The 13,377-nt window shown below is 35.9% G+C and overlaps 2 protein-coding genes across 2 annotated transcripts; both read left to right on the forward strand.

The window, feature by feature from the left end:
• The first annotated feature begins 1,925 nt into the window (after positions 1-1,925).
• On the forward strand, positions 1,926-3,342 carry LOC6647523. The gene has a single exon (XM_002069698.4). It carries the CDS (start codon positions 2,055-2,057, stop codon positions 3,186-3,188), a length of 1,134 nt encoding a protein of 377 aa, XP_002069734.1. The 5' UTR covers positions 1,926-2,054; the 3' UTR covers positions 3,189-3,342.
• An 8,262-nt stretch (positions 3,343-11,604) lies between these two features.
• Positions 11,605-13,273, forward strand: LOC6647522 (protein FAM114A2). The gene is made up of 2 exons (XM_002069697.4): positions 11,605-12,698; positions 12,755-13,273. The coding sequence occupies exons 1-2, from the start codon at positions 11,674-11,676 to the stop codon at positions 13,161-13,163; spliced, it is 1,434 nt and encodes a 477-aa protein (XP_002069733.1). The 5' UTR covers positions 11,605-11,673; the 3' UTR covers positions 13,164-13,273.
• The last annotated feature ends 104 nt before the right edge of the window (positions 13,274-13,377 follow it).

A 13,377-nucleotide genomic window follows, 5' to 3' on the forward strand; every position in this document is an offset into this window, starting at 1 on the left:
AAGTGATACTCTGGCCTCGAAGCTAAGCCTCAGCCTTAGCTAGAGTTTTCCCAACCAGCGGAAATGTGTCGCAGCCATTTTGTCTAATTGGCTTTGAGAGAGAAGGAGAGATAAACCGGAAATGTCGCAGCATTGGGGCTGAGTATTTTTTTGTTCCTTTTGGTTGGTTTTCAGCAACACTTTTCCTAATTAGTTCAACAAATATTTAACTATCAGTTGCATTAAAACTTAAAGACAAATGCGACTGACTTATTTTTTCCTCACAGATTTTGTTTCTAGTATGCATTTATTATAATCTTTTCTTTTCTTTTGGAAATCTCAAAAAGTTTTTGGCCAAACTATAAATCAGCTGGTTCGACCCTTTTTTTCTGCTACTTTGCTTTCTTTCTCTTTCTATAGCTTTCTTTTGCTCTGCTTCTCTGGCACTGCTCAACAATTCCATTACAAAAATTAAAAGCAAATGCAAAGAAGAAGTTTAAAAAAAAAAAATAAAGAATCCAAAATAGTTATTAAATAATTCTTTGGCTCAATTGCCGAGAAAACTTTTTTTTTTTCTTGCGCCAGCACCTACAAAGAGCAGCAGCGAGGAAAAAGCAAACACAGACAAAACTTTTAGCTGGCAAAACTTTTTGTACTTATATATTTCTTATATATTTTTTTCTCTCCTTTCAATGGTTGTTTTTTTAAGTCCTTGTGAAACTATTAATTTGCATGATTATCGTTTAAACATAAATTCATTTAAGAGGCATTGTCGTTAGCGCACTCACACACACACACACACGCCCACTTATGCGCAAAATGTTCTCCAAAGCAAACAAACTTTTAAATTCCATTAAGTGCAATAAATTTTGCAACTGATAGCACAAAAAAAGGGCAAAGTCTAGAGCAGCTCTTTCAAGCGCCCTCTGGCGGCAACTTTGGATCAACTTAAGGTAACCATGTGCATGTGAGTCTGTGTCAGTGTGTGTATAAGTTTAATTAGGCACAGAAGCTAATTAGACTCGGCCTTCAGCTTACCTGAGCAATAAGAACTAATGAAAAGTGAGGTTAAGTTGCAAACTTAAAGATGCTAAGAACTTGATATGCAAAATATCATTAAGAAATTTGTATACTATAAGTTTAAATCCAATTTCTTTCAATGCTTTTATAAGGAGCCCTGAGTTTGCAATAGCTACATAAGGGTTTGTTGCCCAAGTCGTCCAATTTTTTAAAAACTTTCTAAAATCATTGCATAGCCAAGCAAAGCTTCTTCAAAATCAAACTTTCTGAAGTAGTCAAACGTTTACAAGGTTGTTTTTTGATAGAAATCACATTTTTGAGTCTATTTTGAGCCATCTTATTGATTAACAAATTATTATTTTCGTCTTTTTTGGAAGAGGCCTAAAAAACTCCTATTCCATATGATCAAAAATTGATTTGTATAAAGTAAATGGAAATAAAAGATTAGGCTATTGCCGTCTATGACTAAATATATAGCCTATTGTATATACATATACATATATATATGTATATATGTGTAATATTTTGTCCTTAATGACATAAGTAAGAGCAAGAAAGTCAGCAAAATTTGTCTGAAGTCTCTTGATTGCCGAAAAAACAGTGTGAAAAACATCAACAAAGAAGAAAGAAATATAAATTTGTTCCAATGCTCTATTAGAAATCTTCTTATAAAACGATTCAAATATCTATGAGACTCAACTTAGATTTTGACCCCTACTTTCCCTTATTTAATGCATTTTACAGTCAGCATTAAATATTTCTAACTCCCATTTCTCAAATTTAAATTATATCTTAGGACATTAATACACTTTTTCTTAACTCTACAAACCCTTGCAGACTTTAGAAAACACAGCCTGGCCACAGGCCAGACAAATCATAATAAAAACGAATCTAGTTGGCTTTTAGTCTAACTTAAATGCAAAATGAAATCATTCATTACACATATGTGTGTGTGTATGTAAGTGTTAGCAGACTCAATTCGAATTCAAATTGTAGTACGTAAAGAATTTATTTCTGGCTCAAACATTCTTGTGCAAAAAAAACAAAAATTAAATATGGCAAACGACGGTGAGAAACATTTGCAGGCTGCCTATGAACAGCTGATCGAAGATAGCGTCAAGGCGCAGTTCGAGAAGAACGGGACTATAGGCAAAATGCAGAGTGAGTTGCATGTGAAAGTGCTGCAAATGCTGAAAGGACAATTGGCTCTGAATCCCAATGTGACTCTGTGTGGAGCAAGTGGCCAAGGGAGTAATGAAGGCTTAGTAGGTGTTCTGAATCAATTAATAATCGAATATTTCAATTGGTATGGCTACAAGCATACCATGGAGACTTTTAAGATGGAATCGGGTGTTTCATTGGCCACACGTTCAGATCTGGAAGCCCACTTTAGCAATACACATGACGTAAAGCAATTGCCCATTTTATTGCAAATTCTTATGCGAGAACAGGAAAGAGATAAGAAAACTCTGAAGATCAAACAATTGCCATCGATGAAGCCAACGCAGGCAAACCAAGAGCAAATTCTAACACAAACGAAGAATTCTTCTACCACTCTAACAAAAGTCATACGAAACATGCCTGGAAAACCTTTGCCAAAAACCTCAGTAGTTAAACAATTGAAGCCTCTGCCCGTGTCTGGCTCAAAAGTGTTGCAATTAAAGAAACCTTCGAACAAAGAGAATCAAAAATACTCATCAGATCTGGACTCTGAGGCTACAGACTATAAGTCCTCCACCGATGATGACCTCTTCTCCGATATACCCGATAGGCACTACTATCGTGAAGAGGAACCCCCTGAGAGAAAATATCCCTTGGGCTTTGGCGAAGAAGGACCTTATAGAAGCAAACAAAAGGAAGCCGAGCGACTCTATCAGAAGTATCAGAAACAAACAACACCACCACTGAAATCTAAAACTTTATCCGATAAGAGATCAAAAACCACACGCCTAACGAAAACTACCAACGCTCCGGGTCGTGAAGCTTTGGAATTTCAACTTAGTAAGGCTATGAATGCCAAGGCCAAGAGCTCAAGTCAGACTACATCGAATAGTGGCAAATGCCTATGGTCTAAACAACGCACTCCTCCCTCAGAGATTGAGCCTAATTTGGCGGTGATGAAACCAAAATGTCCCGATACCTTAATCAGCAAAATTCAATTGGATAGCGATGAGGATAATGATGCATAGCAAGCTGGTTGAAATTGAAGTTAACTGATTCTGAGATTGGGAATAATGGCAAAAAAATGAAAAGCCTTTTACCTGTTTTTGCCAGATTTCGTTAAGAAATTGTTGTGTCTGTAAATTAATAAAATGTTTTATAATAAAACTTTACTAAACCAAAGTGATTCTTTAATTTAAATACAATTAAAATGGACTTTGTAGCCAATGGAAAACCTTTTATTGGAATGATCAAGTCTTTGTTAGTTGTCGTTTGCTATATTTGATTAAATTAATCTCTAGTATTCCAATTAACTGCTTAGTTCTTTACTTTGGCTAATTTGCTTCTATTTTTTTTGTGCTCTTCAGCTGCCTCCTATTTAATATTCTGTGCACAGAACAGAGCCCAACAATTAGGGAATTGGCCTGGGGATATTGGCCCCTGAACCATGCCTACATATTGCATCATTATAATTGAAATCAATATGCCAGCCCGTAGAGTTGCTTTCCGAAATGAAAGGGGAAATGCTATAAACGCAAAACGGATGCTGCCTGTCAATTGAATTGCATTAAAATGGCGTGCGAGTCTTAACACCATTAATTACATGACCAATGAGTCAATATTATGACAGTTGCAACTGCTGAGACCATGGGGTAACAATGAGGTCAAAAGGAGCAAGGAGTGAAATGTATAGTATCAGGACAGGCCACAATAACAACAACAACAGAACATGAACAACAACATCTTCAATCAATTAATTAGTCCTATGGGCCACAACAGAGTCCGGGGCCTTTTAAGTATTGTAGCTTGGGATACAATTTGATTGATTTTATGCAGATGCCAAAGAGGATAAAAGGATACCCCAAAGGGCATGCGAATGTGATATAGATTACACACACAGATGAAGAGTGAAAGATAAATGGAGAGAAAGAGCAAATACAACAGAACTAGCAATTTAAAGTATACTAAAGATATTATGTTTAACGGGAATAATTGCAATAAGTTTTAATAATAGCTCTAAAGTATGGTAGATCCTTTTCACTAGGAACATGCCATTTCCACATCATTTTTTCTGACTTACTGACTTAACCCCACCATCAAGTTGTCAAGTTGTGTCAGAAGATAAAGCCTTTCATCCTTTTCTTGCATCAAACTCATATGACAATCATTATTTCTTTCTCTTCGAATCCTTTAAGAAATCACGTTCCAGTGGCAGCTTCCACATGTCAACGAGACGCGACCAATTCCACGCATGCCACTAATGAGGCTCGTTAGCGTGGTCATCCATCGCCAGCACCCAACCCAACTCCAACAAGCTTTCTGCTGGCTGGTTTTACTTGCCCCGCTAGCTGGCATAATGTATGCAACAAGCCAAATTGTACAAATGTTCCAGGCAAATCGATAAAGTAATTTGGCCATTGCAAAACAAGCGACTGGCTTCTGAAAACCCCCTGGAATCCCGTCGAATCCCTGGCCATTCCGCGATAACAACGCCATCCTCCCGCGGCCACATTGGCCACATAATTTTGTTTGGCAGAGCAGCACGTAGTCGATGACTGAGTGACTGACTGACTGGCTGGCTGACTGACTGGCTGACTGACTGGACCAAGAGCAGAGTCAGGGTTTCTGCTCCTCGCCTAATTGCAGCGCCATCTTGTGGTTATGCGTTCTACGTGCGTTTGTCGCACGTTCGGCTAATTAAAATTGCATTTTTCGTTCGCATTTTCGTTTTTGGGGTTTGGGTTTTGGGTGTGGGTGCGACTGTGTGAGGTTATTGATATAGCATGGATAGGGATCCATGGATATGGTTAGGTATATGGATGGGCGTCTGTGTGTACTATATGGTATTGTAATATCATGACACCAGTTGGCTAAGTGGCGTCAGTTGGTTTTGACAAAGTGGAAATGCTCATGGGTAATTATAGTTACGTGCAAGAGAGAGAGATTGGGCAAAATATCAGGGATTTTAGGTGCTACAGCTAATGCCAAAACAATGCCTTACCAAATAAAAGTTGGCTTTATGTTTCCTGAGAAAGAAAGATGAAAATTCAAAGGCAAAGCTTCTCTTTCCCCAATCAACTGTTTAATACTTATAAATATAACTTTTACATAAATGTTAGCCAACTTATTTTTAAAGCTTTAACAATAAAAAAATAAAAGTGTCAGTCAACTAAACGTCACTTCAACTTTTAGCTAAAATAAAATTAAACTAGTGTGAAAATGCAAATGGTAAACTTGTTTCAAAAAGTTCTTCTCAAATTGAGAAATATTAAAATTGCAGTCAACTGTTATGTAGGGCATAATAAAGTCGATTTAACTCACCCAATTATGTCGTCTTATGAGAGAGAAGAACTGAATATGACAGCAAACAAATTTTAGTTAACCATTCTTTTTAATGCGAAAGCAATTTAAAAAGTTTTACCCTCTCTACGAGAGAGTGTAATATGTACGTGTAGTTTTCCGCTGGGAAGGGAACCCCCCCCAACCCTCTCTTATTAGGGAAACCTAATTGGTTTCCAGAGCCTGCTAGGGAGCAAGATGCGGTTAGATGAGAGGAAAGTTTATGAAAATATTTGTGGCGTGATATACAGGATAACTAGAATGAAGAGGACATGAAATTCCTGACGCTAAGTGAGCTTATAAATTACCAGCTAAATTAATTAAATGAGCCAAAACAACACACAAGTTATGACAAACTGAATGTTAAAGTGGGGGGGGGACGAGAGACTTTTTAGTGTTTCAACATCTGAAGTTAATTAATTCGAATAATTAATCAGTTCAAGCATTTATGCAATACAAAACTTATAAGCATAATTTACCATCAAAAAAAAAATGGGGAAAGAAATTCCTTAAAGTAGGTAAGAAATTTTCTTTACTCAAGGGAAATTATATCTTCAGATAGATTTTGAAATGAAACTAGAAAGTTTTCTTGTTAGTTTTCCAAGAAATTCGCTTTGATGTGAACACATAATATAAGCTATTTTATTTAAATCTTCTTTCGTTTTTTTTTTATCCCTCTAAAGGCAGGTGTCCTTTTCCCATAAAAGATTTGGGCTGATATAATCCTAGATATATGGATTTGTTTTATGTTATTTACGCTAAATAAAGGCTTAGTCAGTTGTCTATGGTATCAGTCGTAAGTCGGAACAACAATTGCAATTGCCAAGCGATTAACATTGGCAGCACTTAACAACAACAATTCTCAATATTGTTTCAGTTGTCTTCTCTATTAAGTTTTCCATTATACCATGTATGCGGAAGATAGTGATCAAACCACGCCCACTTTGGCACACACACACACAGTCACTAATACATAAACTGTTTGGTAAGTTCAAACGTAAATCGAATAAAAGGCCCAATGTAAAAGCAGTTACCAATATCTAAAGACTTCAAGCCGTCCTCCAGAATGAATCTCAACGAATGTGGCAAGTGCAGAAGTGAAGTGGCGCTGTGTGTGTGGTGTGGCGAGAAGATTCCAGGTCCTGAGTCCTGGCAACTGCACACATATTGTGTGTGGTGGAGGGATGTGAATGTGAGTGTGGGTGCGTGTGTAAGTGTGAGTATTGCCATGACAACAATGGCATTTTGATACTTTTGTACGAGATTTAATGAAATTTGAATCCTTTTGTTGAGTGGAATGACAACAGCAAGGAAGTTGAAACTGGCAAAAAGGACCAAAAGGAGAAAGAGTAAGAAAGAACATGGGAGTGTTTAGCCTGCAGGCAAAGCTGGATAAAACTACACTACAAGTAAAAGATGGCCAAGAAATCCCAAAAAAATCTAAACTTTATATTTCAACTCAAATTGGAGTTTAAAATTATTGTAAAACTATTAATTAAAAAGCACTTTGCAATACATTCATAAACTAATTATTTAAAGAGTTTTAATAATTCAGCCCATTACTCCCATAAGTAAATGAAACAAAACAACTGCTGAATCAAATCAAGGCTTAAATTATTATATTTAGAGTATATATATTAACAAAATATTACGACTATACATATATTAAATTTTCATGTGAAAAGAAAATTGATTTCCATTTCATTATTTTCACTCAAGACTTTTTGCCAATTGAAATTGAACTTTATTATTTTCTTTACATATTTTTTCTCTCAGTGCTGACGCTATCTTGTAGTTAGGGTATTTTTGGATCTATGTCCTTTTGCTTGTGCGGGTATTTGTTTATGTGGATGTGCTTCTGTGTGTGTGTGTGTGGGTATGTGTGTGTGAGAGTTTTGTGTGGATATTTGGGTGTTTGGATATATTACAACAATAGTAAAACAATCTTCTTAATGCACACTTTGGCCTAAAGGAATTTTTTGCACTTGTAGAGCGAAACTTGTAGACAGAAGCATGAGCTTTTCGGTTTGCCTATCATCATTGTCAATTTAGCAATATACATACATACATATATGTTCATATATAGATGTGTTGATGTATATACGTATACATATTGACAAAGAAACATGTTAATAAACAGCTGGAAGTTTGCTTTATTGTCATCAACAAAACTCCCAGGCATCTTTTTGCTTAGACCAAATGGAATAAAATCTATATGTATGTGGGTGAGTGTATGTGTGTGTGTGTTTGTGTGTGTGTGTACATTGAGACAATATGCTCAAGGGAACTTTGCCAAAAGGGTTTCTATTCACTGTCTGTAAACGGAAGCATGAGGTATCAATAACATTGTTGTAGAGTAGAACACCAAAAGCGTTGTAAAGACTGAGCCAAGGGAGACGTGAACAGAGATGTCAGCAGTTGCCAGCCAATGTCGATGACTGATGTTGATGATGCTTGAGTCCTTTGGCCCACTTCTACCATGGGGAAATGTATATCTGTGTGTGAGTGTGTCTATATATTTACTCATAGTTAAAACAAATTTCCAAGTTTAATTTTGCAATACATTGTTGAGGTATTTGCTTGTTCAAGACAATCTCAGCAGAACAACTAACGAAGCTTAAAGTTGGGGAAATAATATTAAGATTTTCTACAAATATACTAATTGTAAATTTTGCTTCTTTTGTTTTAAAAAAGGTAACTTCTGCGGCTCATTTTGAATTTTGGATAATGGCAAATCCAATAGCTTAAGTATATTTAAAAATCATTGCCTACTTATTTGGGCAAACTGAGGGAAAAGTTGACTTCTTTGACGGAAATGGGAAATATCATGATTTTGATTCAACAAATTTATCTCCACACAAGTTTACATTTGATTTTTTGTAACTTTAGCATACTATAATTTGTGCCAAAAGTTAAATTTAAAATTAATTGTTATCCCGTGTAGTCCTTTTACCTAAGGTAAACTCCCTAGGAAATGGCCAAACGAGCAAAAAATTGTCACATGTTTCAGATAGTTGCCGTAACAGGTAAATGAGAAATTACTTTGGCTTTTCCACTAGGCAAAAATGAACAAGCAGGCAACTGACATATTAGCGGTTGCCTTCCCCCTTCTTCTATCTCCTTCCTTCTCTCTATATATATATACTATGGATCGTTCTATATTTCATTTGTTTTTTTGCCATGCCACATTTTTAATTAAAAAATTAAGACGAAGCAAAAGTTATTCAACTAGTTGCACTCTTCGGCGATAGATAAATTTTGGCTTGACGCAATTTTCTCTCTGCCTTGACGAAATATGCGTGCGGTTCTTCTGGAGGGCGGGAAATATGGGGCATCCACATACAACTACTGATGGCGTCTGCCTGGAAAGTATGAGGCAAGTTTATGAAAATTCTTTTGTTTATGTCAAGGTGTGTGTGTGTGTTTATTTGTGTATATGCACGTTGCGTAGATTCTGTTGGTTTGTTAATTTTGCGTTGCTTTTTCGTTGGCTGTCAAATTTATATGCTGGTTAGCCTGCCGCAAACTTTTTGCTTCCCTGACGAACAAATTTTCTTCGTCCGTGTGTTTCTGTATGCATGTGTGTGTGCCTTTCTAATTTATGAGTACAGTTAGATGTGGGACAATGTTCAAGCTAGACTTCATTTGTATATTCAAGAGAAACCGAATAAGTCTTGAAAGTAAAGATAATTTTTGCGTATATAGATATAAAAGATCTTAGTTTATGGTCTAAGGTGAAGCGCATAAAAGTTCATCAAGCATACGCACAGTGGTCCGTATACGAATTGATGAATTGCTGTAGAATTTGGAATATTATTCTGCAGTATAAAAATGAGATAAATTGTAAATTGTTCATTTACTTATAATTATATCAATTCTTTATTTTACTATATTTCACTTTACAATTATTTTGAGTAGTTTTTCTTTTTATGGCATCAATTTTAAACTATGGAATACATTTTACTATTTTCTAACATAAAATAATCAGTAACAAGCAAATTCTCAACCACAAAATAATCAACAAAAATAGTAAATAAAAGTGAATAAAAATAAAGAAAATGTATTCTCCATATACCTACAAGGCAAATTTTCCTAAAAGGCAATAATTTTTGCATTTTATTCTCTCTCAAACTCAAGAAATTAGAAAGAGATTTTCCATCGTGCTCACACATATACACATATACAATAGATAAGGGAATGTGAATTTGGATACACTGCATTTAGAGCATATGGAAATGTCTGCTGCGATTAGTAAATGAAAAATACAACCACAAATATAATGAATTTTAAACGTTTTGCCAATGTATTAATATATGTAAGTAATTTTTCTACATAACATGTTCTTTATGGCAGAGTATCTTCAAGTCGTTTTGTCTATTTCATGTGCAAACAGTTTTTATTGTCAGCATCTGTTCTAAGAACTTGTTAAGCTCTGATCACACAAATGGAGAGTACCTGGTCGAACACATACACGCACACACATTCGTATATATAGTACGTATGCCATTTTGAGGCTTAAATATTTCACAAACTAATATCAATTCAATTTGTATGCATTGGCATCAATGTGTGAGACTGGGCATTAGTGTGTGTGAGCCAACTTGGGCATTCCAATGCACACAGGCGACAGCGGTTTTTGTTGTTGTTGTTGTTGTGACCTGTGACCAACAAATAATTTATGTATTTCTAATAAGAGCAAAAGGTAAGCAGTACTCAATTGTTTGTAAATTCGGCAAAAGCTATCTGTATTTTACAAGCATCGCACTTTAAGCAATTTCACTTTGCTTTGACAGAAAAATATTTTCAAATACAGGCAACATTTGCATTTTACAAAAAAATTATATATTTCTGGACATCAAAAAACCACTCTGATAACTATTTATTGTTAAATTCTATGCAGATATGTATTGTATGTAAAATTAGAAGATGGACAGATTTTCAAATATTAGAGATGGTAGGGAACTTGTTATACGAAGTATGTAGAATAACCCGCGAATTCGAAGGCTAATTGTCTGTCCATTCCACTTATATTGCAGATCTGTAAAATACAATGTTTAAATTTAAAATAAACTTACACTCACCTGAACAAGTTAATCGCCAGAAGACTTCCAAAGACTGATCGTGTAGGCGGTCAGCAGCACTGCTTATATAGGCACTAGGCATAACAGAACGTTATGTTAACTTAACATTTCCTGTTAACTTCACATTTCCTGTTAACCTAACATTTTCTGTTAACCTAACATTTCCTGTTGTTTATGTGGATGTGCTTCTGTGTGTGGGTAGGTGTGTGTGTGAGAGTTTTGTGTGGATTTTTGGGTGTTTGGATAGATTACAACAATAGTAAGACAATCTTCTTAATGCACACTTTGGCATAAAGAAATTTTTTGCACTTGTAGAGCGAAACTTGTAGACAGAAGCATAAGCTTTTCGGTTTGCCTATCATCATAGTCAATTTAGCAATACACATTACATATGTACATACATATGTATATGGTTGATGTATATATGTAACGCTAACAGAACACTATCTGTTAACCTAACACTTTCTGTTAACCTATAATTTTCTGTTAACCTAACACTTTCTGTTAACATAACACTTTCTGTTAACCAAACACTTTCTGTTAACCTAACATTTTCTGTTAACTTAACATTTTCTGTTAACTTAACATTTTCTGTTAACCTAACATTTTCTGTTAACTTAACATTTTCTGTTAACTTGACATTTCCTGTTAACCTAACATTTTCGGTAAATTTAACATTTCCTGTAAACTTAACATTTCCTGTAAACTTTACATTTTCTGTTAACTTAATATTTTCTGTTAACTTAACATTTTCTGATAACAGGTCTGTTAACTTTCTGTTATGCCCAGTGCCTATATAAGCAGTGCTGCTGACCGCCTACACGATCAGTTTTTTAAAGTCTTCTGGCGACTAACTTGTTCAGGTAAGTGTAAGTTTGTTTTAAATTTAAACATTGTATTTTACAGATCTGATATAGAAGTGGAATGGACAGAGAATTAGCTTTTGAATTCGCGGGTAATTCTACCTACTTCGTGTAACAACTTTTCTACCATCTCTAATATTTGAAAATCTGCCCATCTTCAGTTTTACACTTCTGGTCACACTTAAACGAATTATACGTGGATTCAACAAAAAACATAAATAACACAAAAAATGGCAAATAAACAGAAAGCAGAAGAAAAACCAAACAACGATTGGGATCAAAGTGATGAGGATGACAACTGGGATGACTGGGGCGATGATGATGATAAATTTGTCCATGTGGAGAGTGAAGCGACACCCGAAAACAGAAATGACACCACCCAGGCAAAGCCAGCAACAACAACAACAACAGCAGCTCCTGAACCACAGCAGGTTCAAAATCCAGTTTCCACTGCTTCCTCCTCCACATCCAGTTGGGGTGGTTTATGGGGTGGCAAACTAAGCTCAGTCCTTAGCACAGCTACTGAAGGATTGGGAACACTAGGCAACCAAGTGAATCAGGGCTTGAATCAAATTATAGGCGTACCCCAACCTGAAGAGCTAGCAAAAATTAATGTCGAGGAGCAAAAGCAAAAGGTAGAACAAGATGCAAGTGAAATGCCTGCACAAGAGTCAAACACCGAGCAGCTGAATGAAAACGATGAGTCCGCACAAGCATTTGGTTTGGATTTCGTTACCAATTTGGGATCAAAGGTTCTCAACACGGGTCTGGACACACTGGAAGGCATTGGCAAGAAGACCATGACAATTTTACAGGATAATGATCCCAAACTGATGAATAAAAGAAAATTGCTTGGCCTTGAGGCGAATAAACCAAATTTAAGTGCAATTCTGTTAGAAGCCAAAAAGGATGCCGATCAATTAGAACAATCTTTGGCCCAACTCCAGTTAGAGAAACAAAAGGCTCAGTTGAGATTTGAAGTTTTGTTTGAAAACTATTGCGGATTAGTGCATTTTGAGGCTTTGGAAATTTTATCCAAAGAATCCAGGCTCAAATTGGACACTCTATTGGAGGCAGTGAGTGGCAATGCATTGACTGATTTGAAAGAAACCATTGAAGAGGTAAAAGAACTTCTGGAGCTGGAAGATCTGGAGTGCGATAGTGAAGGGCATTACGAAGCCAATGAGTTGGGCGAACGTTTGCTATCCTCAATAACAGACGCAGATCTGGGGATTCAATTCGATGAACTGGCCAGGTAAGTAGATTTATCTTTCTTGAGAAGGTTTCGTCTGATTCCTTTTTGTTTTCCAGTCACTGGTCAAACTGTCTCAACTGGCTGAACTCTGAAGAAGCTAATTCAACTGCTGACTTGGATGAGACGTATGCAAAAAGTATACACGCTCTGAGCGAGGCTTGCTCTTTGGAAATGTTGAAACTTCATAAAATTGCCGAACTCTTGCTGGTCAAGCCGCATCACAGCACAGCCAATGAAGTGGATGGCATTGTGAATCTATGTAAACAATTCAATGGACATCTTCAGGGTCTGGCGCATCGCTATGCGGCCATATTAACCAGCAAAGGTGCCCAAGATAATGGAGCCTTGACAGAGGAGTCCAAATCGAAAGTCAATACATTCTTTGCCGAAATGTTGTCGGCTGTTCAATATATTGAAAAGGCATATAAACTCTTTACTCCCATTTTGCAAATGGGTGCAGTTTAAATGCAAAAACATAAATATTCTCTTATATATTATTATTATTATTGTTTTGTTGTAACTTTCTTATATTGTGTCTATTTCTACGTGATTTATAAAATTTGAATTGAATTCGATTGCTTAATTATGTGATAACATTCCAAAAAAATACGTATAATTGTTGATTTTACAAAGGGAATATGCTGGGATCAATGTCCAAAGTTGAACTTCTTTGCTCTTG

The sequence above is a fragment of the Drosophila willistoni genome, chromosome 3R (assembly GCF_018902025.1).
Source record: "Drosophila willistoni isolate 14030-0811.24 chromosome 3R, UCI_dwil_1.1, whole genome shotgun sequence".
Lineage (NCBI taxonomy): Eukaryota > Metazoa > Arthropoda > Insecta > Diptera > Drosophilidae > Drosophila > Drosophila willistoni.

Coding starts and splice junctions, on each gene's coding strand:
- LOC6647523 (XM_002069698.4), top strand. CDS start 2,055: ATGGCAAACGACGGTGAGAAACATTTGCAGGCTGCCTATGAACAGCTG.
- LOC6647522 (XM_002069697.4), top strand. CDS start 11,674: ATGGCAAATAAACAGAAAGCAGAAGAAAAACCAAACAACGATTGGGAT. Junction 12,699..12,754: donor CAATTCGATGAACTGGCCAG/GTAAGTAGATTT, acceptor TTTGTTTTCCAG/TCACTGGTCAAACTGTCTCA.